Genomic DNA, 22,706 nt, shown 5'->3' with positions numbered 1-22,706 from the left:
AAAAGACAAAAACTGACTCACCAGAGATAAGTTAGGATTGAATGTGTGTGGAAACAGACTCTCATCAACTTTTGCATTCTGTTCTCTACACTGAAATTGATATAAAACTTTTATTTTCAAAAGGTATCCAGAAAATCTGACATTGTTCACAGAAGCAAAATTGCATATTAAGATATTTAAAATACTTTATTCCCATAATTGTTCACAACTTCTTTCTCAAATACTTTGATCAGTAACAATATTAAAGTCTGGTATTGTTACAATTTTCTGGGAAAAAAGGACTTCACAGTGCTTAAAATTGTGCCTTCCAGTTATCTGATAAATTTGTAAATGGCTGTATATATATTTTTTGTAACCATCAAATATCAATATTTTCTCCAGTTTTAATTTCACTAAGATGTTTCTTTTCTGGTAGGGCTTAATGTCTGACCGACACAAGTATAGGTCATATGGTGACTTTCCAGCTTTTGATGGTGTAGGAAGAACCCAGGTGCCCCTCTGTGCATTATTTCATCATGGTGGGCACCTGGATAGAACCACCGACCTTCTGTAAGCCAGCAGGATGGCTTCCTCACATGCAGACTTCATGTCCCGAGGGAAGCTAGAACCCACATCAGTGAAAAGCAAGTGATTCAAAGTCGGTTACTTTAATCATTAGACCATGGATGGCCCTAACCATGCTGTCATGAATTTAATTTCAGAATACTAAATTCAATAATAATGCACAGAGGGGCACCTGGGGTCTTCCTACATAACTTCCCCCTCTGAGTAACGTAGTATGCTTATTAAACTACACACCATATAGAGCCAATGTGGAGATACAATCTTCATACCGATTGTCTTTGCATGTTTAAATTCTTTAACTGTATCATTTTGACGTCCCTGAAAGTACAGATAAACTGGTTTTCACCATCATTAAGAAAATCAATTTGTTATAAATACACTTAATAAATATATTAGAATTTAGTATAGCTTATAAAATTAGAGAATGTTTAATTTGCTAAAAATAGAATTTGAAGCATTCTGAAGGCTGAACAGAAAACTGTTACAACTATTTAAAGATTAATTAACCCTTAGCCTGCTGGCGACAAGTCATTCAGCCTTTGCGACCAGTGCAGACCAAGATCAGCATGCACATCCATGCAGTCTGATCATGGTCTGCACTGTTTGCCATTCAGTCACTATCTTTTTGATAAGCACCCCTTTTAACAGTTAATGGTACTGTCCAAATTGAAAGATGTACAAGTTCATTATAGAAATTTAGCAGGGTAAGGGTTAAGACAGTTTTCTGTTACACCCTCAATTTACAACTCAGTGGAAAGTTGAAACTTCTATTCAACCATTGTCCAAGCTTGGTGCCTGACCATATCTCATCATCAACATATCATCATCATCATCATAACAATCACCACCACCATTATCATCTTCATCATCATCAACATATCATCTTCAAAAATCATCTCACTTGAAAGATTATACACCTTTTTAGAAGACTTGTAGCTTTTGTTTTTCATAGGAAAGATATTCGAGAGTGATATAAAAATGAAAAAAAATTACATATCACAGTACCTGCTAACCTAGCATCTTATGCCTGAAGGAGGGATGGAAAACACAAACCCTTGATTGCTTTCTTAGAATTTTTCTATTAAATGCGATATCAAAGCTGACTATCTTCGAAAGGAAAAAGTACCTGAAAAATGAAATGCGTGCAGGATTTATCATAGTTCCACCGATAGTCGCCGCCCAATAACTCAACAAGATCATGCAGTTCTGCCTGGTCCTTTGTCAATCTCTTTCCAACAATTATGACAACTCCACGAAGTACTGTGGAAGGTTCCTGAAATTTTGAAACTGTCAAATTGAAACACTGTAGTTACTGTCTTGTTTACTGTAGTAAAAATGATGTTGTTTCTTGTTTTAGTACCAACTCATTTTTTATTCCTGGTTTCCATTGATTTACTTAAAACACAAGCGTGTTTTAATTCCCTCCATTTTAATACTTGTTTTCTGTAGCATATACTTCAATCTTTTCTTTCTTCCCAACTCTAATTTTTTGCTTTCAACAAAGAGCATGCTCTGCCTAAAGGTAAAAGCTACCTTTTATATTGTACCAGCACACATTTTAACAACGGAACTCTAAAACTCACCAGTACAAGTATGTTTTCTGCTGAAAATAAAATCAGAGCATGAAAATAAAGCTTGTGCCTACTAAACTATTTCTATCAGCACTTCACCTAAAAACTGTCTTCCCAGATTAATATGTCTGCCAAAACTGCATAAATATATGAGCCCTGCCATGAGGAAACCAACATAGTGGGTTTGCAACCAGCATGGATCCAGACCAGCCTGTGCATCCGCACAGTCTGGTCAGGATCCATGTTGTTCGCTTTTAAAGCCTATTGAAATTGGAGAAACTGTTAGAGAACAGCATGGATCCTGACCAGACTGCACAGATGTGCAGGCTGGTCTGGATCCATGCAGGTCACAAAGCCACTATGCTGGTTTTCTCATGGCGTGGCTCATATATGAAATTAATTGAGTTAATATCAAAGAAATCCTCACTTACCTCATTTAACTCGTGCATCTCACTGGGGTCATCAGTAGCAGCCTGTGATGCTGGAAAGTTTCCCTGAAGTCGAGCTTCCCTCAAATCTGCAAGTTTTTTTGTAGCTTTACTCACAGCAAGCTCATGTAGCTCGTCATCATCCTACGCAATTTATTGATGGTGAAATCAGTAAAGAAAGATATATACATATACTGTAAAAGCAGAAATTTTCGCAAGGGCTTTATTTTCGCTATTTTCGTGAGGCCCTATATCTCGCGAAAATTTATCCTTACGTAAATACCATTAGTATAATTCAAATTCAAGTCGGACATCATTTTTACAATTTCGCAAATATTAAACCTCACGAACATATGCAAAATTTTGACCCAGTAAAAATATATGCTTTTACGGTATATAAATCCAATAATGCTCTTGGAGGACTAATTTTCCTAGAATTCATGATTGTGTGTATCCACAAAATAAAAATCCAACAAACTAAAGTATGCAAATGCTGAAATCTACAAATTTATATTCCAATACTGTAACAATAGTTGTCTCGGTCAAAACCAAACACTTTTTACTGACACCAGTATTTCTGGCACATGGTACTACTGATGTAAGTTAAATGTGGAAGAGTTTAAAGAAGTCCTGCTCTATAACACGGAGATAAACAAGAGCTGTCAGTGGACAGCGCACTCGACTATTCTCAGTGCTTGATAGTATAATACACTGGGACCCCGTTATAACGCTATCATCGGGGTCCAAGGTTCGAGACCCGCCGACCTAGCGGGGTTAAATTTATAACGCGGGTTAATCGTATCAGCGGTAAATGCAATACCCCACCCACCGGTAATGTATTTTGGACGCTGTTTTATGTTAATAAGAAATAAGAATCGTATAAACGGGACATTTATTTACCTTAAATGCTACTGAAAAATACATTAAAAGAATTATAACGCTGTGTCATCTTCTCATTTTGTCGTGATTCTAAAAGAAAGTTAGTATTGTTTATCCCGGAAGTAAACATGTATAACGCTGTGTGAGGACTGCGCGGTCATGAGAATTACATACGCAATGCAATTGCACTTGGGGTTTATGTAACTAAAAGAGAATAAACCACGGACAGTCTTAAAAAATTTAATTTTGAATACATGAAGAAAATCGATAAATAAGATAGAAAATTGTTAAATCGCCGTCGTATATATACGATATTAAAAAGGGAGAACATTCTCAATATGGCTTTCAAAGCGTCGAATCTTCGCAAATTCCAATGAACTGAGAATGGTGAACGGCTGCATTTTATTACAAAACTGGGCATGTTGTTCGATTTTTTATTCACTCAAGTGTTCATGTCATCCGCTTAATTGGTGCAAACTTAATCGGTTTGATAGTTGACTGACCAATTTTACACGCTTGTTATGCAAACAATCTATTTTTGACACGGTACTGATTGCCTAATTGTCACATGTCTTCATGTATTCAAACTTTTAACAAAGCCGATACGCAAACAAGTAAGCCAGCAAACAATTATTGATTTTTGACACAGTTGTCATGGCAAAGGTGTTAAAGTACAATGTACAGGTACATGTAGTTTTAACGCTGGTTATGATCAAAAACATCCGCGGACTCGGAATTTTCTGGGGTAAAAAAAAAAAAAAATTTTTTTTTTTTTTTTTTTAACCCAAAAAAATTCCGGAGCCAAGAACCTACCGCGTTATAACGAATACCGCGGTATATCGAGTAGCGTTATAACGGGTTTCGAGTGTATAAGCTATGAGTAAAACTTTAACATTACAATAAGCATATTCTAAGTCGAAAAGGGGCCATAATTCAGTCAAAATGCTTGATAGAGCTGCCTCCTCCTTTTTACAGACTGGGGTCATGATGGTAAACAAGCACGCAAAATATCAAAGCAATATCTCAATGGACTTTGAAAATATTTGGGGTGGTACGCTAACTTTAACATTACAATAAGCATATTCTAAGTCGAAAAGGGCCATAATTCAGTCAAAATGCTTGATAGAGTTGCCTCCTTCTTTTTACAGACTGGGGTCATGATGGTAAACAAGTATGCAAAATATCAAAGCAATATCTCAATGCACTTTGAAAATATTTGGGGTGGTACGCAAACTTTAACATTACAATAAGCATATTCCAAGTCGAAAAGGGGCCATAATTCAGTCAAAATGCTCGATAGAGTTGCCTCCTCCTTTTTACAGACTGGGGTCATGATGGTAACCAAGTATGCAAAATATCAAAGCAATATCTTAGTGGACTTTGAAAATATTTGGGGTGGTACGCAAACTTTAACATTACAATAAGCATATTCTAAGTCGAAAAGGGGCCATAATTCAGTCAAAATGCTTGATAGAGTTGCCTCCTCCTTTCTACAGACTGGGGTCATGATGGTAAACAAGTACGCAAAATATCAAAGCAATATCTCAATGGACTTTAAATATTTAGGGTGGTACGCAAACTTTAACATTTGTGTGAGGCTCACGCTCACGCCGAGGCCGGGGTGAGTAGGATAGCTCCTCTATTCTTCGAATAGTCGAACTAGAAAGTACATACAAGGCTATCCTTTCTTTTCCTGCCTCTGGCAGCTCTCTCTGCTTCTGGGGTTTCAAAAGACTTCAGTAATTCCTGAAATTTTAATACTTCAATTCACTTGCTAAAACACTAATTATTTTTACAGTCATATGATAATATGGTACAACAATATCAGGAAATAAAGGCCTCTACACTAATAATGGAACAAGTGAATCTCTTTTCTTTTCCTCTCAACTTCTATAAGCCAGCTAAATGGCTTCCCACATGTAAGGCTTCTGCTAGGGCAAGTGATTAAAATGTATTTTTTTGGTTGGGTTTATTTTTTTATTTTTTTTGGATTTAACGTCGCACCGACACGATAGGTCATATGGCGACTTTCCAGCTTTAATGGTGGAGGAAGACCCCAGGTGCCCCTCCGTGCATTATTTCATCATGAGCGGGCACTGGGTAGAACCACCGACCTTCCGTAAGCCAGCTGGATTGCTTCCTCACATGAAGAATTCAACGCCCCGAGTGAGGCTCGAACCCACATCAATGAGGGGCAAGTGATTTTGGCTGGGTTTAACCTCACACTGACACAACTATAGGTCATATGGCAACTTTCCTGCTTTGATGGTGGAGAATACCAGAGGTGCTCCTCAGTGCATTATTTCATCACTGGCGATGACCTGGGTAGGACCGCCAACCTTCCGTAAGCCTGCTGAATGGATTCCTCACATGAAGAATTCAACGCCCCTAGTGAAGCTGAAATCCACATCAGTGAATGGCAAGTGATTTAAAAGTCATCAACCATAACCACTCGGCTACGGTGGCCCCACAGAGGGGCAGGTAAGTCAAAGCCAGTGACCTTAACCTCTTGGCCATGGATGCACCCCTTGATTCAAAGTGAGCAATCATAACCACTCAGCACTGATGCCCTATAACTATAATTATGGATACTGTTCAACACCTTCAGCAATCAAACATTGAAAAACTTGTACAGTAATACATAAAGAAGCTATCACAAATCCCTCAAATATATGTAAAATTGCTACTTACCTCTGTGTCAAATTTTGGTAAGTATCTCACATTTGGGTTCAGAAATTTACTTGGTGTATCTTTGTCTACTGAAACTCCCGCCTTGCTCTGTAGTTCCTGTTTATATAAATCAAAAGAAATTCAGTAAAATAATTCAAACATTAGTATAACTTTTTCTCTGACATGTGACATATCTTAAGTGGAAAACCACTTCTACAGTTTTATCATTTAGTCAATACTAAGCAGCATACTGCAAAATCATTGATTTTCATGAATTCGTGGTCTGGTCAATCAACATATTTTAGTTCCAAGGATATAGTGTCATTTCCTTACATATTATGTTTAAAGGTCAAAATTCCCAAATTAATATCCAAGCAAAATAGCCACTTTGGCTAATTTTTTATTGTTGAGTTTAATGTTGCACCAACACAATCATAGGTCTTATGGCACTTTCCATCTTTGATGGTGGAGAAAGACCCTAGCCTAGATGCCCCTCCTTGCATTACTTCATCACAGGCGGGCACCAATCTTCCATAAGCCAGCTGAATGGCTTCCTCACGTGAAGAATTCAACCCCTACTCCCCCGTGAGGTTCGGCCCCTCATTGGGAAGAGCCAGTGATTCAAAACCAGCGACCACTCAGCCACAGAGACCCCTCGTTCTGGCCAAAACCACAAAATTTCATGCTCATAAAACTGAATTATTTCACACTAGCTGACACTTACCTAGAAAAAATCTAATCATGCTTTGTATCATACTCAAAATTGTTTCAATATTTGTGATAAAAAGATCAGTCTGTAGGTGTGCCCCTTTAAAAGAGGTAGGTGGTCTACAGGTTAAGCTGTTGGCCGCTCTAGACTAAGGTCATTTGTTGAAGCCCCACTGGGTCATAAATACACCACATATGACAAAAGCAACTGTTTTTCCAAGAAGCAGACTCAAGAGTGATTCAAAGTAATTTTTTACATTCAAACAGGCAGCATAAGTTCACAAAACCTTACAGAAAAATTACCTTAACTCTGCTCTGTACGGGTGTTTCCATGTTTTCTTTCTGGCTCTGGCTCTGCTCGTCCTGTTTCTTCTTTCTCTCGATTGTCCGAACACTCTGATAACCTTTTCCCATCAGTTTTTCCCTAGCATCTAGAAAATACAGCAACACTAATACTTTAATGTACTTTTTACCAAAGTAAATTCATGTCTAACCTCTGATAACCCCACTCTATAGAGGTAATATCTCGCTACAAAGGCAAATACTTCCATTCTCAACAGATAAAAAAAATTAAAATTCGCAGCCAACATGTTTAAGCTTTAATATGTATAGTGCCAACAGTAACCCATTTGGGCGACTCCTCCAAACAAGAGGACCATGATGGTCCTGAATCGCTCCCCTGCCCCCACATGAACTGAGTATGACGTCGTTTTTTCTATTATTTGACATAGTGACCTAGTTTTTGAGCTCATGTGACCTACTTCTGAACTTGACCTAGATATCATCAAGATAAAAATTCTGACCAATTTTCATGAAGATCCATTGAAAAATATGGCCTCTAGAGAGGTCACAAGGTTTTTCTATTATTTGACATAATAACCTAGTTTTTGAAGGCATGTGACCCAGTTTTGTACTTGACCTAGATATCATCAAGGTGAACATTCTCACCAATTTTCATGAAGATCTCATGAAAAATATGGCCTCCAGAGAGTTCACAAGGTTTTTCTATTTTTAGATGTACTGACCTAGTTCTGACTGCATGTGACCCAGTTTTGAACTTGACCTAGATATCATAAAGGTGAACATTCTCACCAATTTTCATGAAGATCCATTGAAAAATATGGCCTCTAGAGAGGTCAAAAGGTCTTTCTATGTTGAGACCTTGTTTTTGACTGCAGTTGACCCAGTTTCAAACTTGACCTAGATATCATCAAGATGAACATTCAGACCAACTTTCATACAGATCCCATGAAAACTATGGCCTCTAGAGTGGTCACAATGTTTTTCTATTATTTGACCTACTGACCTAGTTTTTGACCGCATGTGACCCAGTTTCAAACTTGACCTAGATATTATCAAGATGAACATTCTGACCAATTTTCATACAGATCGCATGAAAAATATGGCCTCTACAGAGGTCACAAGGTTTTTCTATTATATGACTTACTGACCTAGTTTTTGACCGCACATAACCCAGTTTCGAACTTGACGTACATATCATCAAGATGAACATTCTGACCAATTTTATATAGATCCCATGAAAAATATGACCTCCAGAGAGGTCACAAGGTTTTTCTATTATTTGACCTAATGAACTAGTTTTCGACCGCACGTGACCCAGTTTCAAACTTGACTTAGATATCATCAAGGTGAACATTCTGACCAATTTTCATGAAGATCCCATGAAAAATATGGCCCCAAGGGAGGTCACAAGAATTTTCTATTTTTAGACCTACTGACCTAGTTTTGGACCGCAGTTGAAGACCTACTGACCTAGTTTTGGACCGCAGTTGACCCAATTTCAAACTTGACCTAGATATCATCAAGATGAACATTCTGACCAATCTTCATGCAGATCCCATGAAAAATATGGCCTCTACAGAGGTCACAAGGTTTTTCTATTATTTGACCTACTGACCTAGTTTTGGATCGGACATGACCCAGTTTCGAACTTGACCTAAATATCATCAAGATGAACATTCTTATCACTCTTCATGCAGATCCCATGAAAAATATTACCTCTAGAGAGGTCACAAGGATTTTCTATTATTTGACCTACTGACCTAGTTTTTGACCGCAGTTGACCCAGTTTCAAACTTGACCTAGATATCATCAAGATGAACATTCTGATCAATTTTCATGAAGATCTTGTGAAAAATATGGCCTCTAAAGAGGTCACAAGGTTTGGCTATTTTTAGACCTACTGACCTAGTTTTTGATGGCACGTGACCCAATTTCGAACTTGACCTAGATATCATCAAGATATACATTCTCACCAATTTTCATGCAGATCCAATGAAAAATACGGCCTCTACAGAGGTCACAAGGTTTTTCTATTATTTGACCTACTGACCTAGTTTTGGACCGGACGTGACCCAGTTTCGAGCTTGACCTAGATATCATCAAGATGAACATTCTGACCAATTTTCATGAGATCCAATGAAAAATATGACCTCCAGAGAGGTCACAAGGATTTTCTATTATTTGACCTACTGACCTAGTTTTTGAAGGCACGTGACCCAGTTTCGAACTTGACCTAGATATCATCAAGGTGAACATTCTGACCAACTTTCATAAAGATCCCATTAAAAATGTGACCTCTAGAGTGGTCACAAGCAAAAGTTTACGGACGCACACGCACGGACGACAGACGCAGCACGATCACAAAAGCTCACCTTGTCACTTTGTGACAGGTGAGCTAAAAACTGTTAGTAACTTCTAGTGGGCGGATAATGCAAGATAAAGAAAATGCTCCAATTACAGAAGCTTCCATGATTCTTAAGCGTGCCAGGTGTAAAGCACCCATACATGTCTCTTATACTAATACTAGTGATTCTTGGAGGATCAGGTGCTCACTCATGACCCCTTTTTTCATAGTCATAATGCATTTTACCTTCTCCACTAGTGATAGCTCTAGAGATGTTGCACTCTGTGTACCAGAGAAATATTATCTTAGTTAATATGATCTTACTGAATTTTTTTAAAACCTTCAAAAATACACAACAGAAACAATTCCACATTTCAACATTCATGAAATTATTAACCAGGTAAAGAATCTAGATTTGAAAAAATGGACATTCTCATTAATAAGACCTAATGTGTCTATCCGATTGTTTTTGCCCTTGCTGATAATCGAAACAAACCAAAGATTGACTTTGAAATTCCAAAGCAGTATTTTAAGAATGGATGGTCACTCAGGCTTTCATGAATGGTCAGATATGTAAAATTGACCAGCCTAACCCTTGTAGATCCCCATCAACTAAACTTACTCATCTCTGCCAGTGACGGAGTTCCTAGTTTTGCTGGCTCCTTTTCCAACTTCCTCATGACTGTAATATAAAGCAAAATACAATTTTTTTTTGTTGGAACTGTATAACAAATTGACAAAATTTATTGGGCATGGCAACCTTCCACTTAAAATAGTGTAGGAAAACCCTAGGTGTCTCTCGGCAGACATTTTTTCAGAGCTAGACTAATACCTTAAGCAGTAACAGACAATTTTATGCTAACAAAATATGGAAACTGACTCAAACATAACAATGCTTATCGTTTTCTCTTGCTGATAACCATTACTACTCAGAAATATTAAGAAGTTATTCAAAATGCAAATGCTAGTAAAATCCCAATTCTTACATCTTGTTAAAGGTGGTGTATCCATGGAAACATTATATTCTGTATTCAACTTCACCCCACCCAACAACTTATCACGTGCACCTGAAAAAGTCAAAACAATTTTCACTTGTAATGGGCAATTTGTGTTATTCAGTTCAGATTCATAACTTTAATCAATTGCAAAACTGCAGATTTAGAACCTCCAATGCAGATTACCCAATTTTGATAAATAGTTATGCAGTTTGCAAGAAAAGTTAAATTCACAGACTGTAATATAGCAAAGAATACAGTTTTAGGCAAAAACAGTACCAACCCAACCCATTCCCACTTACTGCCAATTTTTCAGAAATGAAATTAAAATATCTATACACATCTATAAACAAAATGTATATAAAAGAAAAGCTCTTTCTGATCTATTTACAATAATGTTCAGAATGGAAGAATCCCTACAAAGGATCAGGAAAGGACCTACTTTCTTTGGTTAATGCTGGTGTTCCTATTCTAGCTGGATTTTTCTCTAGCTTCCTCTTAACTGGAATGTACATAATATTATACATTTAGAGTTTATAATCTGTTAATTCAATTGTAAACACGACCTATTATAACTATGATACATATCAAAGTAAGTGATATCTATGCCGCAAAATATAAAGAAAACAAATGGTACCAACAATTTGTTTTTGTTTTTTTTGTTGGATTTAACGTCACACCAACACAATTATAGATCATAAAATGGTGACTTTCCAGCTTTGATGGTGGAGGAAGACACAAGGAGAGCCTCCAGGCATAATTTCATCTTGAGTGGGCACCTAAGTAGAACCACCAACCTTCCATAAGCCAGCTTGATGGCTATCTCACATGCAGAATTCAACACCCAAGTGAGGCTCAAACCCACATCAGTGAGGTGCAAGTGATTTGAAGTCATCAACCTTAACCACCTGGCCATGGAGGCCCTGGTACCAAGTATACACATGTATTGTATATAAAGGCTCACAGAAATGATAACCAAATGGTCCTATTTCTTGCATTACTACACTAACATAAAAAGACCTTCATTTGAAAAATAATACATTTCTACTTATCAATGTTCCGAAATTCAGGCAAATGGCAAAGCAAACAAAAAATCATGATCATGGAAAATGGAAGAGGACCTGGTAAAATAAGCATAACCTGATAATAAACAAAAAATATAGCTGATTATTTACACCAAAACAATACTTACATCTTGTTAGAGGTGGGGTTTCTGCTTTCTTTGTTTCATTTTTAGCACTTTCAAGGTTTTTATTTACAAATACAACTTCATCATCATCATCATCATCATCATCATGATCGGAAGCAGCATCTTGATCTTCATGTTCATCAATAATATTATCTTCCTTTTCAATTTCTAAAACCTCTCTTTCAGTAGTTAACACATTTTTTTCTGTATGTATAGTAATGTTTTCACCTCTGTCTGAAACATTATTTTCAGTACTGACAGTTACATCAGGTTGTATATTTAAGGTTTTGCTTTTATCACAGACTGTGTCCAGTTCTCCTTGAGTATTTAATCCTGCTAGAATAGCTTCTGTATCTCCCATAGTGGAGAAGTCTCTTTGACTGGTTTCAATTCCTGCATTTTGTCTTTTGGTTTGGCTATTCAGATCATTTTCTGCTTCATCAAATTTAGTTTGAGCAATCTTTTTATCATTATCATTAATATTAGCACCATTTTCATTCAGATTTCCACTTCTTCTGGACTTGGAAGACTCAGACTGGTTCTCTTTTAATGATTTTCTAGACTGGTTGTCTTTTTGCAAAGACTGGTTTATATTTTTATCAGTAGATGGTTTCACTGTCAAAGAACTGATATTTACATTATCATCTGCTAAGTTATCTATTAGAAATATTTCTTCTTTTTCTTTTCTTCCCGACTTTGCACATGCAAGAATCCATCTGAAATAAAGACGTACTGCTACTATGAATAGCACAACACAATGTTATGATTAACACTTTCGCCAAGTGTCAGTTAAATCAAAATGTTGGTACAACACTAATGGCCCAACCATCCATGAACTGTTGACACTTCTCAACCTTGACCGTGAAAATGAGGATGAATATTGATCTCAACAATGATATCATGAATATTTTTATCCAAGTTCAAATAAAATCGGAGTAAGCATAACAAAGGGAATGGCTAAAAAAAATTGCAATATTTGAGATCTTCTGATCTCTCCTGACCTTGACCTTAAACAGAAGAAGATAGATAATATATATGTGAGTCCAGGACACATGTTCTGATACATAACACATTTATCTCTTTACTTATTACACTTTCTTCATATTCTACACCTGTTGTATGTAACTTACAGTTTTGAAACAGCTGGTATACCCCATTTTTTGGCAGCTTGATATTTGGACCCCTCTGGAGCATTAACGACTAGGTGAGTGCTTGGTAATAAATCATTCTTGGCTTGACGAACAAAGTAATCTTGTGTCCTGAAATGTAATGACAAAGGCTGACTTTCAATTTGTCAATTTGTCACAAAAATTTAAAACTTCAAAACAAATGATGCTTAACAAATCAGAATGTATCTCTGTATAAGATACTATTAATAGCCTTTAATACAATAATCACAGATAATGTGACTCTTTAAAATATACTTTTATGAGTATTGACATATTGTAAAGATCTGCTCTTGGATTTGTATATTATAATAATTACAGTGTAGACTGGATAATGGTCATGGTGTTTTCAATTTCTCCTATATATGCACAGTTGCAGCTGAATCAGAGTATTTGTTTGTTTTTCCGATTTTGCACTTTTGTTCATTAAGTAAACATTAACACTCACAAAACTCAGATTTTGATTACTCAACTTTCTGGAGCAAGTCCTTTACAGACCTTTTTTCTAGAGGTAAATTTGTTAAGAAACAGATTCAGTGTTTTGTAGTGGGGCATTTTATCTAAAGATGTCATTAGCAGAGGTATTCTGAAAATTTTTTTTTTATTTCAGAAACAAATCAAGGCACCTTTGGAAATCAAATACCTCCCAAGCTGTCCTAGTACTATCATGCTGAAAACATTTACAATGATAAAACTTACTTCGCACCAAGCACATCCGCTATACTGACTAGACAATCTCTCTCTGTTCCCAGATAACCACTGAAAGGTATGAAAACATGTGGCATGTTATGTTACTTTAAAGTGAATGAACTCAGTGTTAACCTTTAGCCTGCTGGCGGCAAGTGATTCTGCCTTTGCGACCAGTGCAGACCAAGATTAGCCTGCTGGCAGCAAGTGATTCTGCCTTTGCAACCAGTGCAGACCAAGACCAGTCCATTTTATAAATTTAGCATGCTAAAGATTAAATGGACCTGTTCGACAGTGTAAGCTACAAAAATCTGACACAGACTCACTACCTATGTGCTCTTTTAAAATTCTTGAACTTTTTACATTATATGTTTTCAAATAAAAGCAATTTTATTAAGTTCTCTCTTGATCAAAATTTTAACTCACAGAACTGATCACTGTAGCCCTAGCTAAATATAAAAATCTTGCAAAGACAACCATTCAATGTTGAAAAAAAAAATTTAATATGACCTAAACAAATATAGTGCTGATGAATAGATATGCATTCAATCTTATATTACTTGAGCCCTTCACAAATGAATTGACAGACAACAATAGTTTACAAGATTCTGTTGCTTTGTATATAAACAATTTTCCCGTGTTTCTTTTATTTTAAATTTAAGAGTACCAATATGATGTAAGAATCAAGACGACCACCATGAAATGATATACAAATTTACTTAATATAGCTCATGTTAGCAGGTGTTTCTCAAAACAATGCAAACATGCGCTGTGTATTTTTAAATGGGAGAATAATGTAGTATCTTTGAAAGTAGAAAATACCTATTATTTGGACTGGCCTTATACAAAACTGAGACTATATAATGAATGTAGCAAAACAGATTATTGGAATAATAAATTGAGCCGTGCCATGAGAAAACCAACATAGTGGGTTTGCGACCAGCATGGATCCAGACCAGACTGCGCAGATCAGGATCCATGCTGTTCGCTAACAGTTTCTATAATTGCAATAGGCTTTGAAAGCGAACAGCATGGATCCTGACAAGACTGCGCTGATGCGCAGGCTGGTCTGGATCCATGCTGGTCGCAAACACACTATGCTGGTTTTCTCATGGCGCGGCTCAATTAACATATTCTTACCTGACAGATAAAACACAGTCTTTGAGAGGTAGGGTTTCCACATTGAGCTCAATAGGCGCAAATAATGGGTTTTTGTGTACATCCAGTAGAACATTCTGCTCTATACACATTTGCTGAAATTTAAGTTTCTTCTTAATAAACCACAATTTTATGTTAACATACACTTAATTGTGAATGGCCTACAATATCATATCCAAACACAATCTTTATTCAAGCAAAATGAGGCAGATTTATTGAATAATTGTAGCTTTAAAAATTGTACAGCAAATTAAAATTGAAAAACTCAAGACACATAAATGGGTTTCATCAGTATATTCCACGTCTGTTGAGAGTTGCAAATTTACAACACCAGGATAATTATGATACTGACACCCAAATATTCATATTTATGTGGCTATTTTCGTAAGTTATCCTGCAAGATCAGCAAAGACTAATTTCATATTAATTTCTCTTACCAGCCAGGCATTAGTTACAATATCTTTAACCGTTCTATCTACTGGGAAACCATCGATTGGCACAATGGCATAGTCAGGTATTCTACGTGCATTACTCTGCAACACAGTCCCTACAAAACATACAAATGATAACCATTAATAAAGAAAGCTATCTAGGTCTTCATTTCCCATATAGGGCGTAATTATTCCAGCCATAGAATGTATGCTTTCCCCCTAATTTCTGTAAATCATCTACACATGCAAAATCAAAAGCCTTGTCGGACTTTAACTACGGAAAGTGACTTTTCCATTTCTTGACAACTGAGCTAGAACTAGCCTCAGTTTACACAAATGGATTAAATGGGATGGGAAAAACAATTTATGTTTCCACAAAAATCTTATGTTACTAATACAGTTATCTCAAGAAGCCGCGTATACTTATTATCAGAGATGGAACTATGGTGATACTTACCTCCATTTTCTTTGATGAAAGAGGACAGTACTGGAATGCTATCTTCATTGAAACCATAAAACACAAAGCTTTTCCCCAAAAATATTCCACCTTCACTTACTGAAATAAACAATAAAATGTAAGAAATGCCATGATAAAAACCATCATGTCTTAAAGGGGAGCAATATTTTACATAAAACAGTTCTGTTGCTGGCAATTCCTAAGAGCAAATATCACGCTAAAAAGTCTATTAACCGCTTGCTTTCAGTTATTTTTTAAGAATGTTTCAAAAAATTTTGTACTAGGTCAAAATTTTAGAGACTGAAAGAATTACATTATGCACCTTGGTATAATTTTTTTAACTATACACTATACCTGCAGTGCTGTTTGGGTCCTGTGTCAGATCATCGTCTCTTTCCTGTGGAGCTATAGTTGTTTCATTGGACCTAGTTACATCTATAAAAGAACAAAAACCAATTCAACTAAACCTTTTTAAAACATTGTTCTCTACATCATATCTGAAAATGAGCTGTACATTCAGCCACTAGCCTGTCTGGTTACTTCAGTGACTGAAGCATGTTAATTCACTGTTGAAGTACTTTAAGGTACACTGGGGTGAGGTGCCTGGGTGAAGTATTTGGGTGAGAACACTAGGGTGAGGGTTTGGGGAGAGCTGGGGTGAACAGAGGTGCTGGAGTCTGGTGTTGCAGCAAGAACTTTGGTGGGGCAAATGTTCTCCATAATGCTTTGGCAGAGTCTGAGGAAGTTCCCATTTACTTCTAGAAAACAAATTTGTACTTCAACCTTATTCAGGAACAACGGAAATAAACCTGTATCAAACAACCATCCAATCGTTTATTCTTTGTTTTTTTCCCTTCAGTTTATCAAAATTTACTCATATACCATCAACACTTTTCCTAGTTTTTGGACTTCACAGCAGTTCAAACTTACGTTTTTTTACAAGTAAATTTTGAAAGAAGACTTTTGTACAAATCAAAACATGCTGCAATTGTATGCTTGTTTTTGATTTTCCTCACCCGTTTTACATGATACTGTATGATATATTACCTGGAGGATCGGGCTGCTGGTTGTCCAGATACTGGCTCATTATATCATGCATATCCTCCTCCTCTTTGTTATCTCCCTTGGATGTGTTTTGTTTCATTTCTTCCTGTGGTACACGTGACTTCTTGCGTACACTGACAAGACAATAAATATACTGTGTTTCAATGGATGTAACTTTCTAACATCGTTTATCAACAATGAGGGAATTATGTCTACAACATTCAATTGCATACATTTATCAAATGGTCTGCCAGTCAAGTAAAAACTACTTGCCCGAGGTCCAAAGGCTAATAGTTTTACCTACTGTCCGGCAAGCCATTCAGCAAGTGTTTTAATCACAACATAAGAATTAATTTCAAACATATTTTTTTCTCCTCAATGTCGGACTTCAGCCCAAAAAACCTGTAATGAGCTTAAGACTAGCCAATAGCACAAGCGATTTTCACATGGAAGCATGTAATAATTTGCTTTTTATCTTAAACATGACTCAGTAATACAGCAATGTGAAGAAAAATATTCAGTTAGCTGTCTAGCCTACAATGCTAATAGACACTTTTTTGTCTCTGAAAATCATAATTCCTTTTCAGTATCAAAATCACTTGTTTAGAGCTTACCCTTTTATTTCTGGTGTTTTTGGTGTGGGCTGAGCAATTTCAGGACTATAGTATGGTGTCTCATCCAACAATTTCTCTTGTTTGAAACACTCTACCAACCACTGGGATGTCACTGTATGTGGTCTAAAATATAGCTTATACATATTATATAGTGTATTTTCAACTTGCCTATTTAATTTGTCTATAGAAGTTATACCCTAAAAAGGTAAAAAAATTTAGTCTTTAATTTCCAATTATATCTGATGATTGTGTATACCCAAAATGCACAAATTTTTAAAATGTTAATTTTATCTTGTATGGTGATTTTCAATGGTGGACTGTCATGTTCAGCTATGTGAAGACCTTTGTACCATACCTATCTTAAGGAGGTAGGTTACCTTCATATTTGTATGTGCGCATGTCCAACCGGAAGCTAACGTGCCGATTTACGACGACGTTTACGACAAACTAAATGTGTTTGTATACTCATTCTTCTGAAAACAAATCATGAACCTGTCTTCGATCTGATGCTTTATGGTTTAATAATGCAGAAATAATAAATAAATTGCCGCAGAAACGCTTCAAAACAATGTTGCCTTAAAATGACGTCATTGACTTCATGACATTACGTGTCAGTTACCGCGCAAAGTTAATAGCTTTTATCTTGAAAGTACGTAATTCTGTGCATTTTCTTTATTTTAACTATTTTTAAATAACCATTATTTGCTGAAATATTTATTATGAGACTTTTGCTCTGAATAATAATCGAAATTTTGCTTCTTTTATGTAGTTATATTGAAATTTTATGGGGAATGTAAGAAAATAGATGATGATAAGCAATGTTATTTGGAATATAGATGGGTGAAAGGTTACTTGTTACGGACATTTTCAAATAAAAAATCTAGCAGTTTCATTTGTAATACCTGTTTTTCCAGTTCCGTTGATAATTTATTACTTATGTACTAAAACTAAGATCTAAAATTGTTCAAATGTCAGTAGAAAATTGTGGTTTCTTGAATTGAATTGATGTTACCATGGAAACGAAGCCCATGACCTATGTATCTAAATGTAAAATTTAAAAGCGTTGACACTGCTCTGTTTAAGAAACACAGCTTCGACTTTTTATTTTCATTTCAACAATATCCATGAGAATAATAGCAGGATGCTGAACGATTTTTCCATGAAAAATTCCAGGCGAGGGGTACGGCTGTAAGTATTCTAAGCAGTGAAATCTGTTTGAATAAATGCAAATAACACGAAAATATAACTTACGTTAGAAATAATATGTTTTAAAGCTACATCAACTAGGAAAATGATCTTATTCAATACTTTTTGTAAGAAATTACGACAAAAAGCAAGATATAAGCCATTTTAAACTTCTCTGTTGCCATGGTTACTTTAAACTTTAAGAAAAATAGGGTACCATGTAAAGTGATTGGTATTTTGCTAATATTATTACCCAAATATTCCATGTTGGTCATTAACAGAATGGCACTGTAGCCGTCAAAAACCCCTATTTTTATACATAGTTGTTTAAAAATAGAGAAAATGCGTTACCATGGAAACACGAGCCCCGCGACATATACATCTTAAGCTTATATTAGAAAGCTAACGTGCATATTAGTAAAATTATCAATTATGCAGACTTCTATGGATATCAATGAAACTAAAATACACTGAAAAGTGTTAAATATCTGTATTTTCCTTCTTCTTTCAATATGAAATACCTTTGGAGGGTCATGTTCTTCAAACCTGGATAAAAATTGAACTTGAAAGGACAGAGACAAACAAAATTGAGATTGTAGCAGTTAAAACTTCATATTACACGAAATACAAAAAAATGCTGCGGTTCAGCTAATCTGAATTTACCCTTGTAACAAGGTAACCTACCTCCTTAATGAAAACACTGAAGTTTTATGTCTTACCTGTTAGTTAAGGATTTCACCATGTCGATATCATTACTTATCCTCTCCCCAATCACTACATGAGTTAAATTATCTGTTATCTGATTAAACCTGAAATGAAACAACAATTTAAGACATAATATTCTCTCAATTATTCCTGTTTTCCTGGTTCTTTTATCAATAGAATCTATCATAAAATACCTCTCAGCTATTCAAGGTTGCCACTCCCCATCTTCAACAAATTTCCCTGCCTTTTCCCTGACTAAATCAATTTTCCCTCATCACAGTTTAAGAAACTTTTTTTTAAAAATTTCAAGAAAAAATACCTAAAACTAACGGCTTCCTCCACACCTATAGCCGTATACATTTCGTAACTATTAAACTGAACAAGAGCTGTCAATAAGAAAACAGGCTTGGCTATTTGAACATACTTTCACAAAAGTACAAACTTTTATTTGAGACTGTTGACAAATCCAAGCAGGCAAGAATTATCCAACTTGGTAAACTCCATAGCTACCAAACACGAAATAACTAGAAAATGGCAAGGGCTTGAAACCACAGAAAAAGAGGGGCAAGCGATTCAATATCAGCAACTTTTAAGTACACAGCCACTAAGGATCCAATGAGTTCTACAAAAAATTTATCATCCAAATTCTTTACCTAGTTCCACCTCCACTGTTGATGATTTTCCGAAGTTTTTCTAGGGTAGCTCCTCTAAAACCACTCAAGTAAATCTGTAATAGAATATCATCCACAAGCTGCATGAATTCAGCAATATCAGGTTTCCAGATAGCAATTTATATACATCACATTCTAAAACCAAATCATGTTTAAAGGTTGGCTTTGCATTACTTTATACTACTTAAGGATGTACGAGCGTTTTTTTCAGGATATCCGCCATTTTGAACAAGGGTGCAGAATGTCACAATATACGCCCGTCACAGCAAATTTGTTTACAATAGCACCTGTATTTGCAAATGGAATTTTAATTTTCTAGTTGTTTACAATGTTGTTTTTTTTAGAAATTATTGTAATTCTTTTATTTTTCTAAGTCCACAAAAAAAATCCTTACCAGGTAGAGATACCTTAAAATACACCCAAAATTTGAAAGTAATATCAATGTTGTACCACAGAAAAGTGGTCTTGGTTTTTCCCTACAGTCAATTATAAAAAAGTTACAACGTAAGTTATTTATAGTAACAACTAAGGGAAGTTAATCTTTAAAGAGAAAAAAAAAAAAAAAAAAAAAAAAAAAAAAAAATCAAAAAAAAAAAATTACAAGTCCACACAAAAATCCTTACCAGGTAGAGATAGCTCAAAATACACCTCAGAATTGGATGTAACATGCATGTTGTACTACAGAAAAGTGGTCTCGATTTTTCCCTACGACTTGTAATGAAAAAGTTACAATATAAGCTATTTATAGTAACAGCAAAGGGAAGTAATTCAAAAGAAGGGACCAGTGCATGACACTCCGTCTCATGATGGTGTACAATTGTGCCAAGTTACATCAAAATCCCTACATGCATGAAGAAGAAATGCTCCAGACAAAGTCATTCTTGTATCTGACCTTTGACCTTTAAGTGTGACCTTGACCTTAGACCAAGGGACCTGGTTCTGCGCATGACACTCCGTCTCATGCTTGTGAACATTTGTGCCAAGTTGTATCAAAATCCCTCAATGCATGAAGAAGAAATGCTCCGGACAAAGTTTTCATTCTTGTATCCTTTGACCTCTAAGTGTGACCTTGACCTTACCCCTAGGGACCTGGTTCTTGCGCATGACACTCCGTCTCATGATGGTGAACAATTTTGCCAAGCTACATCAAAGTCCTTTCATGCATGAAGAAGATATGCTCCGGACAAAGTTTTCATTCTGTATCCTTTGACCTCTAAGTGTGACCTTGACCTTAGACCTAGGAACCTGGTTCTTGCGCACGACACTCCCTCTCATTATGGTGAACAACTGTGCCAAGCTACATCAAAATCATTCCATGCATGAAGAAGATATGCTCCGGACAAAGTCATTCTTGAATTTTTCATTCTTGTATCCTTTGACCTCTAAGTGTGACCTTGACCTTAGACCTAGGGACCTGGTTTTTGCGCATGACACTCCGTCTCATGATGATGAACAATTGTGCCAACTTTCATCAAAATCCCTCCATACATGAAGAAGATATGCTCCGGACAAAGTCATTCTTGAATTTGACCTTTGACCTCTAAGTGTGACCTTGACCTTAGACCTAGGGACCTGGTTCTTGCGCATGACACTCCGTCTCATGATGGTGAACAACTGTGCCAAGTTTCATCAAAATCCCTCCATGCATGTAGAAGATATGCTCCGGACAAGGTCTGTGGACGCCGCCCGCCCGCCCGCCCAACCGCCCATCCGCCCATCCGCCCGCCAGGGGCGTTCCCATAATACGTCCCGTTTTTCAAACGGGCGTATAAAAAGTTACAATGTAAGTTATTTATAGTAACAACTAAGGGAAGTTAATCTTTAAAGAGAAAAAAAAAAAAAAAAAAAAAAAAAATCGAAAAAAAAAAAATTACAAGTCCACACAAAAATCCTTACCAGGTAGAGATAGCTCAAAATACACCTCAGAATTGGATGTAACATGCATGTTGTACTACAGAAAAGTGGTCTCGATTTTTCCCTACGACTTGTAATGAAAAAGTTACAATATAAGCTATTTATAGTAACAGCAAAGGGAAGTAATTCAAAAGAAGGGACCAGTGCATGACACTCCGTCTCATGATGGTGTACAATTGTGCCAAGTTACATCAAAATCCCTCCATGCATGAAGAAGAAATGCTCTGGACAAAGTCATTCTTGTATCTGACCTTTGACCTTTAAGTGTGACCTTGACCTTAGACCAAGGGACCTGGTTCTTGCGCATGACACTCCGTCTCATGCTTGTGAACATTTGTGCCAAGTTGTATCAAAATCCCTCAATGCATGAAGAAGAAATGCTCCGGACAAAGTTTTCATTCTTGTATCCTTTGACCTCTAAGTGTGACCTTGACCTTACCCCTAGGGACCTGGTTCTTGCGCATGACACTCCGTCTCATGATGGTGAACAATTTTGCCAAGCTACATCAAAGTCCTTTCATGCATGAAGAAGATATGCTCCGGACAAAGTTTTCATTCTTGTATCCTTTGACCTCTAAGTGTGACCTTGACCTTAGACCTAGGAACCTGGTTCTTGCGCATGACACTCCCTCTCATTATGGTGAACAACTGTGCCAAGCTACATCAAAATCATTCCATGCATGAAGAAGATATGCTCCGGACAAAGTCATTCTTGAATTTTTCATTCTTGTATCCTTTGACCTCTAAGTGTGACCTTGACCTTAGACCTAGGGACCTGGTTTTTGCGCATGACACTCCGTCTCATGATGATGAACAATTGTGCCAACTTTCATCAAAATCCCTCCATACATGAAGAAGATATGCTCCGGACAAAGTCATTCTTGAATTTGACCTTTGACCTCTAAGTGTGACCTTGACCTTAGACCTAGGGACCTGGTTCTTGCGCATGACACTCCGTCTCATGATGGTGAACAACTGTGCCAAGTTTCATCAAAATCCCTCCATGCATGTAGAAGATATGCT

General features: G+C 36.4%; 1 protein-coding gene across 1 annotated transcript in view; it reads right to left on the bottom strand.

The window, feature by feature from the left end:
- LOC123560779 (DNA topoisomerase 2-binding protein 1-A-like) overlaps positions 1-22,706 on the bottom strand; it is a 70,849-nt gene that overhangs the window by 30,241 nt on the left and 17,902 nt on the right. The window contains exons 13-33 of the mRNA XM_053516894.1: positions 19,752-19,825; positions 19,113-19,202; positions 17,209-17,331; positions 16,598-16,728; positions 15,905-15,985; positions 15,551-15,649; positions 15,100-15,209; positions 14,645-14,757; positions 13,517-13,576; positions 12,782-12,910; positions 11,655-12,367; positions 10,905-10,964; positions 10,454-10,534; positions 10,090-10,149; positions 7,124-7,251; positions 6,134-6,229; positions 5,117-5,188; positions 2,567-2,707; positions 1,691-1,837; positions 799-882; positions 22-90 (exon numbers count right to left, since the gene is read on the bottom strand). Of these exons, the coding sequence (XP_053372869.1) occupies positions 22-90; positions 799-882; positions 1,691-1,837; positions 2,567-2,707; positions 5,117-5,188; positions 6,134-6,229; positions 7,124-7,251; positions 10,090-10,149; positions 10,454-10,534; positions 10,905-10,964; positions 11,655-12,367; positions 12,782-12,910; positions 13,517-13,576; positions 14,645-14,757; positions 15,100-15,209; positions 15,551-15,649; positions 15,905-15,985; positions 16,598-16,728; positions 17,209-17,331; positions 19,113-19,202; positions 19,752-19,825 (2,661 nt within the window). The remainder of the gene's footprint in view (positions 1-21; positions 91-798; positions 883-1,690; positions 1,838-2,566; positions 2,708-5,116; positions 5,189-6,133; positions 6,230-7,123; positions 7,252-10,089; positions 10,150-10,453; positions 10,535-10,904; positions 10,965-11,654; positions 12,368-12,781; positions 12,911-13,516; positions 13,577-14,644; positions 14,758-15,099; positions 15,210-15,550; positions 15,650-15,904; positions 15,986-16,597; positions 16,729-17,208; positions 17,332-19,112; positions 19,203-19,751; positions 19,826-22,706) is intronic.

This window comes from Mercenaria mercenaria, chromosome 10 (genome assembly GCF_021730395.1).
Source record: "Mercenaria mercenaria strain notata chromosome 10, MADL_Memer_1, whole genome shotgun sequence".
Taxonomy (NCBI): Eukaryota; Metazoa; Mollusca; class Bivalvia; order Venerida; family Veneridae; genus Mercenaria; species Mercenaria mercenaria.
This window is presented reverse-complemented; position numbering and strand designations above follow the sequence as displayed.